At 39.7% G+C, this 8,918-nt stretch overlaps 1 protein-coding gene across 5 annotated transcripts; it reads left to right on the top strand.

Moving 5' to 3' along the window:
• The first annotated feature begins 255 nt into the window (after positions 1-255).
• On the top strand, positions 256-8,678 carry fam83b (family with sequence similarity 83 member B). 5 transcript variants are annotated; one of them, XM_034552851.1, is made up of 6 exons: positions 256-370; positions 584-769; positions 1,940-2,413; positions 3,642-3,806; positions 4,907-5,031; positions 5,386-8,678. In XM_034552851.1, exons 3-6 carry the CDS (start codon positions 1,964-1,966, stop codon positions 7,415-7,417), a joined length of 2,772 nt encoding a protein of 923 aa, XP_034408742.1. In that variant the 5' UTR covers positions 256-370; positions 584-769; positions 1,940-1,963; the 3' UTR covers positions 7,418-8,678. The 5 variants fall into 5 exon arrangements, with proteins under 5 accessions (XP_034408742.1, XP_034408738.1, XP_034408739.1 ...); XM_034552847.1 differs by having other exon boundaries at positions 584-775; XM_034552848.1 differs by having other exon boundaries at positions 256-485; positions 584-775.
• The last annotated feature ends 240 nt before the right edge of the window (positions 8,679-8,918 follow it).

Here is an 8,918-nt window from a genome sequence, read left to right as displayed (position 1 = left end):
TTGAAGTCAAGTCCTGAACCATTGTGTAGACTAGAAATAACTCCTTGATGAGGTCCAGTACCCTCGACCTTTAGTGTCATTATCTTGATTTTCGTCAGTGTGCACTTTGTCCCTGCAAGGAGGAGGGGAGTGGCTAAATGTCTCAAACAGGTTTATTGCCTGTGAGCAAGTTCGGAGGAGGACTATTTGCATGTCAAAACTGGAATCCACACCCTCCATATGCAGACTGTTTATCATGTTGAGACACCTACTCGTCTTTGTTTCTTCAAGCTGGCAGTGCCTCCGAATATTGAACATAATCTGAACATTAATCTAAGAGGAATGTCTTGGAAGCAGTCAAGAGGATTTTCACAAAGTTCACAATTCAAATGTAAGTTATTGTTGTTGATCATATGAGAGTTGTGTCTGCCGCTCAGCAAGAAGTAGTGGATCAGGAAGAAAACCAAGTGCCTCAGCCTTAAAATGAATCGTCTGAACAGTGAAAGGTTAGAGATCAAATGTAAATATGCTGTTTGCACAAAGTTGTATTGTAGGTTATGATTAAACATGCTGAAATAACCGCAGATCAATGTTTCTTTTACAGCGTATCTCTAAAGATAAGGCACAGCAGGAGTTAATGTCGACCTCAAAGGATAATTTTCCTCCAAAACTTAGTTGAAATGTGTGCATATGATCGTACGAGCACAGCAGCAGGGTCTATACAAGAAGAAAACAACGAGGAAAGGACGGCTGTGGTCATCATAATACCGGCAGTGGAACTAACTTAAAAGTAAAGGTTAGCACAATGTTTGTCTAAGGTGTGTAGCTGCTATAGCAATCTGAGATTCAACTTGTTGTTCTGCTGTCTTGATATTCAGATAAATGCATACGCTAAATCTTGAATCGTTAAAATGTCAGCAGTTTCTTTCTGACTGCAATGCATGATTGCTTTTATCCGGTGAGGTTTGATTTATAATATCAAGTATCATATCATTTCAAGGTGTTTTAAACACTGCAAAAGTTGCGAAATTAAATCCTAAAAAAGGTTGTAGCTCTTATGAGTTGCTTACCTGACTTTGTACCTTTTTATTGATAGATTAATTCAAGCACACACAAGCTTGATTGCATTTCTCTTTTTGTCAATAAATTACTTTAAAGATGGTAACAAAGGTTTTACTTTGTCAAACTTTGTTTGTAGATTGTGGATATGGCCTATATTTTAACTTGTTTTATTTCACTCCTCCTTAACTTTTATACACACAACTTTGTAAGTGAAACAATAATATGTGTCCCCTTGTCCTTTAAATCCAGTCTGTGAACTGGTTTAGTGTCTCAATAGTGATGAGTCAGTTTTCATGATGTGGCTTGTCAGAAAAAAAAGTTAATTAATTTTAATCCATATTCAGGTACATAATGTGCCTTATAATATTGTAAATAATGTCTTGTATAAGGTTAAATTGGGTTTTGAACTCAACATATCTGAAAATATAGGCCTCTTTAAATTAAAAAAAATCCCAATTTAAACAAACACTGTAACCGTTACAAAAAAGTACCGTCCTGTTCAGCTACTGAGAAACAATGAATACTAATAAACTAGCTGTAATAGACAAGTAGTTCCTGAATAAATTTGAATCAATTGGTGTATTTAGATCTGGTGCAGATATCTAAACACTGCTTCATTAACACAGTATTCATCTGTTCTGTTCTAAAGTTACCAATCATTATATACTTTAAAGTCTCGGATTCAGTGTCACTCAGAACTACGAGAAAAACAGAGGTGAGGTTGTGCTTCAATAATTATTGCAGCTTTTATTTATTTCACAGCGTCTCCATATTCACATTACGTTTACAACAATATGACCTTTCCATACAGTTTACTTTGCCTCATTACGCCCACTGTTATAATGTTTGTTCTCTGATTCTCTTACATAATGTCATTGATTTCCATTATCTTCGACAGGTCCTGCTGAAACCGTCTACAGTGATGAAGTCCCCAGAGTTTTCCCTGCTGTCCTCATTGAGGGAAGAGTTGAAATCAGAGGAATTCATTCAACCGCACTATAAAGAGTCCTATCGCCTGGCGATCGATTGCCTGGCCAGCGGTGGCAGAGACAGTTACCAGGAGTTCCTCAAGGGAGAACGTATCGGCAGCTTCCTCTCAGAGGAAGAGCTGCTCTTCATCACTGAGAAAGTAGAAAATCTCCCAACCAATAACCATGCGGAGGAAACCAGTGGTCCACAGGACAACGAGTCATCTTCAGGGACGTACTGGCCTGTCCACTCGGACGTGGAAGCGCCCGACTTGGACTTGGGTTGGCCGAATGTCATGCAAGAAAAACTACAGACAAATATAGATCTGCTCTTTCATCCACCAAGACAAAACAACCCCACCATCAAAGAGGTGATTCGGAAGCATATTCAAGATGCAAGACAGGTAATCAAAACTACCTGGAACAATATTATGCTAAGACAGAACCCATATAACAAGGTTGGATGTGCGGTGTTCAGACTGATAACACTTTATTTTAGAGCAGCACATTGACTCGGACGTACTGTTTCTCCACTGTGTTCAGCTTGAGCTCTTCTAAAGTATGTCGCAACCACCATTTCCCGCCAGGGAATGTCCTCAGACCTTTGTTGCTCTCAACTTCCAGTTGGAAGGAGTGTCGGCTCGGGCTGTTGAGGCCAAAATCTGGTTTAGCAACCCATCCTCGTGAGAAGAGAGTGTGGGAACCATAAACAGTCTGACTGTATTATGGCATCATATCAATCACTCACAAAAAATTGTGTCTTGATGAATTAGAAACTAGTTTTGGAGCTCAAAATTGTGGTTAGTAGACAATTAATATTCTGCTGCATCTGTACAGCCTTGTTACTTCTGCACTGCTGCTCTTAATTAAACCACATATTATAGCAACACACTGACTGGATGTCTGGAGAGAACAAACTATCAGCTTAATAAGAAAATCCTTTTCTCTTTTCAACCTATAATTACAATCAGTACAGTGAAAAGTAATCCAAATGAAATGCAGATACATATGTCATGTGACGCTGGAATGTCTCTCTCTGAATTTCTATTTAATTAAATGTTCACGTTTCTTTGGAAGTTGCATATATGATTAGGAATGAAGAACACTTCTCATGGTTCAACATAAGGGACAGAAACCTCCTCCACGAGAAATTAAACGAGTGAAAGAAATTAGTCTAAATAGCTTACAATGTCGTCGGAGTGATTTCATTAAAGAGCTCATTTCATGCAACTAGAACACAGTATTTCAAACTGTACATTATCTTGTTGGACTTTCCTCACAGTCCATTCAAAGTGAAACGAGAAAGGAAAGCCTTTAATCTGGTCTTTGAATACTCACAATAATTGTTCCACTAGTGACATATATGAATTTAGGATCAATATCTTGGTTAATTCACTTCTCCAAATTGATCTCAGTAAAATGTGCTACTTTATGCTTAGTCTGTCTCTGGTTATTCTAACAACATTTCGTCATTGGCATCACTTTGAGGTATTTATCTGTTTGTAGCACATTTATTATAGATGTGTGTGTTCTTAAATAGGTCACAGGTTTTTTACAAATGTAAACTGGTTAAATGCACTCTTGTCTCTAGCACGTTGAACTGATCATGGTTTATTCACTTTGTCCTTGCAGGTTGTTGCCATTGCGATGGACATGTTCACGGATGTAGATATATTCAAAGAAGCTGTTGATGCCTCTATACGAGGAGTGCCGGTCTACGTGCTTTTGGATGGTTTCCATTTGAAAGGTTTCCTCGCGATGGCTGAAAATCAAGGTGTCAAAATTCATCAACTCAGAGTATGTACAGTCTATGATTTAAAACATCCATTTGATTTTTAGAATTTGAATTAACTTTATTTATTCTAACATTCATTACAGGTACATTTTGAACTGTGTTTGTGTGTTTTTTTTATCGCTTTTTAATTATTAAGCACCCAGCATCATAATAAGCAACATTTAAACTGGCATATTTTGAGGATGACATTCTGAAACTAATAAAAAATAGTTTAATCTCAAGGAAATTTTTGTTCACTTCCTTTCCAAGAGTTAGATGAGAAGATTGTGGGGCGACTGTGGGTCAGTGGTTAGCATGCCCGTCTTTCAATCAGGGGGTTGGCGGTTCAATCCCCACCCTAGTCGATGTGTCCTTGAGCAAGACACTTAACCCTGCATTGTTCCCTCTAGCTGTGTCTACAGTGTATGAATTTAACATGATTGTAAGTCACTTTGGATAAAAGCGTCAGCTAAATGACATGTAATGTAAAAAAGATTGACACCGCTGTTATGTTTGTACGCTAAATATGACAACAATTAGCGTTTATTTATACACTTGCACCTTTGACTATGACCGTGAACTGACATGCATACAAAGGTGCAAATGTCGGGGATATATCACATGCAACAATAACAACTGATGACTGAATAATATTCCTTTATCGTGTGCCTATGTGCTCATGTGCGGGCATCTCTCATGCACGTCAGGCATAATACAAACTACTGCAGCGAATTGCGAGTAGCATGGAATTTGTTTTAGGACCCGCAGTTTTCAAATCTGTTTTAATGCGGCTTTTGATATATTTGATAGGCATGATTCAACAATTCCATATAGGTTTGGCCGAGCACAACACTGGCTGGTTACAAAAAAAGAGTTAGGTGATGATGAGGAGCTCCTGTGTCTACAATTAATGAGGTTGTTGAGAGCTTCTCCACAGAAGTATAAATTAGGCATGGGGGACTCAACAAATGTAACATATTTCAAAACTTTAGATTAATCTGCACAGTACTTCAGTTTTTGGGGTTGGGGGGTTGTGATGATTGACATACTTATTATCTTCTGCTGTAAGATTTAACAATGAAAAATATTTTCTGACATTTTCCTTTCACTGCTTCGACCACAGAACATGAGGGTGCGCACTGTGAAAGGTCTGGATTACCTCTGTCGATCAGGAGCTAAATTTCATGGAGCAATGGAGCCAAAGTTTCTTTTAGTCGACTGCCTCACAGCGATTTATGGCTCATACAGGTAAATAAAACTTCAGTGATTGAGACTACTGAGGCATAAACTAAATGCACTCATAAATCAAAGCAGTACACTTATTGACACACGCCACAAAATTGCTGTCATCATTTCTTATTGATGCTTTTTGAAGTAGATTGAACTTTCTAGAAAATGTGGCAACACAGCTCCTTACAAATAACCTTAAACCTTTGAAAATAATAATATATTTTCTGTTTTTACTGACTGTAGTTTCTTTTTGTTGTTGTTGTTGCTTAAGTTAAATTGAACCCACATTTCTTAAGAGTGTTATATCACACATCAGTCTGTTTTCTCCACTTTCGAGGAATAAATAATTATATTTTTTGTGTGTGTTTGCAGCTTCACATGGTCGTTTGAAAAAATTAATCTGAGCATGGTGCAGGTGATCACAGGCCACCTGGTGAAGTCCTACGACGAGGAGTTTCGAACACTCTACGCCCGCTCGACTGTGCCAGCTGAGCTGTGCCCTCAAGAAGTGTTGTTCCAATGCAATGGACCACATGGACAACTTATTTTGCCAAACACTCAGTCTGCCAAAAACATTGATCAGAAGGACCAGTTGAGGCATACGCTGGACGCAGTCTATCGGAAGACTTGCGGGAGGGAACCAGGAGCGAGAGATCTTGAGGAGGGGCTCTTTGAAGAGGAACCCAACAAGTTTAGGACCTTTATTGAGAACGGGATCGCTGTTCAGAACCAGATGCCCCAATTTCAGTCTACAGAGTCGATGAACTTCATTAAAAGGCACAGCTATGCTGGGGAGAGACAAGATGGACCTATGCCGCAGAACATCAGGCCCGGAGCGAGCAATTGGAATATCTCCAGAGAAAACGGAAACGGAATAAACCACTACCCCATAGACAATTACTTACAGGTTCCACAGATACATAGGGGCCAAAACATGCGTCAGTCTTACAATGGCAATGACAAGCAGATTGTTTCCATGCAGCAGAACATGCCGACGCTAGAGAATTCATCCAAGTCCTTCATGCGCACATTGAGGCTTGAGTCTTACCTCAAACACCCTGACGTCCCATTCGGAGACTCTTGTGACTATTTAGACCAGTTTGAACCACAGGACAAAGCAAACACCTTCATGCAGGGAAGGATAAGGTCTTCCCTTGTTTTCAGGTCCACCATACCAGAGCAAATGGAGCCAAACCGACATCTTCACAACTCCTCCACCAGTGTCAACACCTTAGCAGTCCCAAACAGTCCTTTACACTACTCATCCATGCAGTGGAATCCAACTGCAGCAGCTGAAAATAAGATAAGTAATGACGAGTACATGGTAAAGAGGCAAAGTTCGCAGATTTTTAATGACAATCGGAATAACGCAAACTCTGGTCCAGGTAGAAACTCTTACCACTCTGTATACGCTAGCTTAGGCAGAGCTCCAGGTGGTCACATGGTCACAAACCAGGACACCATGTCAGACAGTTGGCACAAAAGGCATAGCGTAGCAGACCCAAGATCAAACACTGAGTACAAGCATGAATCATCAGATCACATGTATGGAGCTTTTGCAAGGACCCAAGTGAATAGAAGCACAGCAGGGTTCAATGCACAGAGTGGTGGATACGGTTCAAATCTGAAAGAAGACCAGAAATCTGCTTCTCATTATGATGTCAACAGTGACATAGGCACAAAGAGCCATGGTAATCCCATTTGGCAGGATCTGCCATCCCGGACTGTGTCGGCAACAGCCCTGGATGTTGATAGCAAGGATTTAACAGCTAAATCCAACAGCACAAGCTCACAGCTCTTTGCAAAGAAGACTTCCAAAAAAATAAAATCGTTGCTTAACATACCAGAGAAGAAAGAGGATTCAGTAGGAGCCATTGAAACACATAGTCTGAAGTCAACTGGCAGCACAGACACCTTAACAGCTGAGGATGAGGAAAGGACATCCTATAGAGGAGGAAATCGTCCCCAAAGCACAGCCCACTCTGTCAGGTCCTCCTCGCAGCACCAGAGGAAGCAGATAGAGGGCGAAAATCGAGCGCCTTCAAAACCTCATTTCAGAACTGAGGAGCACAGAAATCCAGTGCAAGTCTCTCTTCCTAAACTGAGCTCACAGAAGAAACCCAGCGTTTTTGACAGAGGCGTAAGGCCCGTCCCTGACTCGGCAAGGTGGAACAAAGAACAAGGCCCGGAGACTCGCCTTTACAGCAGATTTGAGCCCTTCGGCTCGTTTGAAAAGAAACACTCTGCACACGGCTTTGGAAACTCCCAGGAGAAACCCAAAGGCCTTCCTGGAGGTGAGGATGCCATCGAACACAACCTCACCCGGGCTGCAAGAGGGCACCATGAGAATAAGCTGGAGAAATTCATTCAACGAATGGGGCATCTCATTAACAAGAACAAGTAGCAAATCTCCACAGCTCACTTCTTACCAATGCACATTTGAGTCATTATGTAAATATTCTTACAGTTGGTCTTTATTTCTGTGTTTAATTGTTTCTAGCAAACACTGTTTACATGTTGACCTCCACTTTTGTTATTGTGTACATATGCACTGATGAATGTTGTTTTATATCAATACAGATATAACGAAATCTTTAAGTCTGTCCTCGACTGGTGTCAACCTGAAGAAATACATGCTTACAATACAAACAACAACAATCAAATGCTGCAGATGCGTTAAGTAGTAGCGGTGCCAAATGGTAATAGATAGGTTTGTTTCGCGGCAACTGCAGGTGTGTTTGTGCACATAGTACCAACGTGCTGTTGTTGCTACTGTACACTAAGAGGATTATTGTCAACTGGCGTTGAAAATACCATCAGCAGAGAATCTAACAACAAATCCACCTCAGACAAGTCGAATGCCATGGAAGTTGCAATTTGTAAAATGGACCAAACAGGACAAACCAATGAAGGAAACGGTCCTCTGTGGCAAACAACATCCTTGCAAGATTTGTTTTATTCTATGAACAGACAAAACATTATTCATTTTTTTCTTTTCTTATTTTGGGCTATTTTGCTTTCTAACATTTCTTCTTTCAGACTAGTGGAAGGAAAACATTGAAAATACTCTTGGATGTTTATTTTACAGAGTCACCAAAGGTTTGCAGTAATGCCTCATTTACATATTTAAACATTGCATTTTAGAAAACTTGTAATACAAAAAATAATTGTTTTAATGTAAGTATTCAAGTGCATGTTGCATGCTGCTTTATAGTTTTACTCTCTTCACCTGGGGTGTCTTCCCTGAAAGCAGAACTCAATGTGCACTACATGCACAATGAAAACTGCAGTACGCTTACTCACTGGCCATTCAGAAGCGATTCAAGTATTTCATTTTTCATCCTTCACTCAAGGTGACAGATGTGTGGGTAAGCACAAAGCAACATGGCCTTCAGAGTAAGACATATGGAAGAAGAAGAATTATTCTCCTAGTTCATAAATATTCATTCTTTACAGTCAGGTGCTCAGTATTCTGACTGACTATTCAGCTCTATTTAAACTGTATATTTAATGGTGCTTGACAGCCAGTCCCACATTGCTTCTCTAGGTTTTGTCTTAGTGATATATGTGGTGGGAATAAAGTGGATCATTTTAAAACAGCAGATGTTCTTCCAGTGCACTTTCTATAATAATAATGGTGATAAAATGCTGATAACAATTATTGATGATGATTATTGTGTTTCTTCCTGTCTGACATGTATGGATGAATCATGTAACCGTAAAGTTTTGTTAGGTTTTGCTTTGAAAAATTATAAAAATGAAAGTGACTATAAAAAACCATTTTTACAAAATTTGGAGCAGAAGGAAAAGAAGATGAATAATAAGTAGCTCTTTGGCTGATCTTGAACCGACATGCCTACATTTCTTAGGCCTATCACAGCATCTTCCTGGAGTGTAACTAAAGT

This window comes from Cyclopterus lumpus, chromosome 15 (genome assembly GCF_009769545.1).
Source record: "Cyclopterus lumpus isolate fCycLum1 chromosome 15, fCycLum1.pri, whole genome shotgun sequence".
In the NCBI taxonomy this organism is placed as follows: Eukaryota; Metazoa; Chordata; class Actinopteri; order Perciformes; family Cyclopteridae; genus Cyclopterus; species Cyclopterus lumpus.
The sequence above is the reverse complement of the archived record's forward strand: the minus strand, read 5'-3'. Positions and strand labels throughout refer to the sequence as shown.

Coding starts and splice junctions, on each gene's coding strand:
- fam83b (XM_034552852.1), top strand. CDS start 1,964: ATGAAGTCCCCAGAGTTTTCCCTGCTGTCCTCATTGAGGGAAGAGTTG. Junction 2,414..3,641: donor ATATTCAAGATGCAAGACAG/GTAATCAAAACT, acceptor TTGTCCTTGCAG/GTTGTTGCCATTGCGATGGA. Junction 5,032..5,385: donor GCGATTTATGGCTCATACAG/GTAAATAAAACT, acceptor GTGTGTTTGCAG/CTTCACATGGTCGTTTGAAA.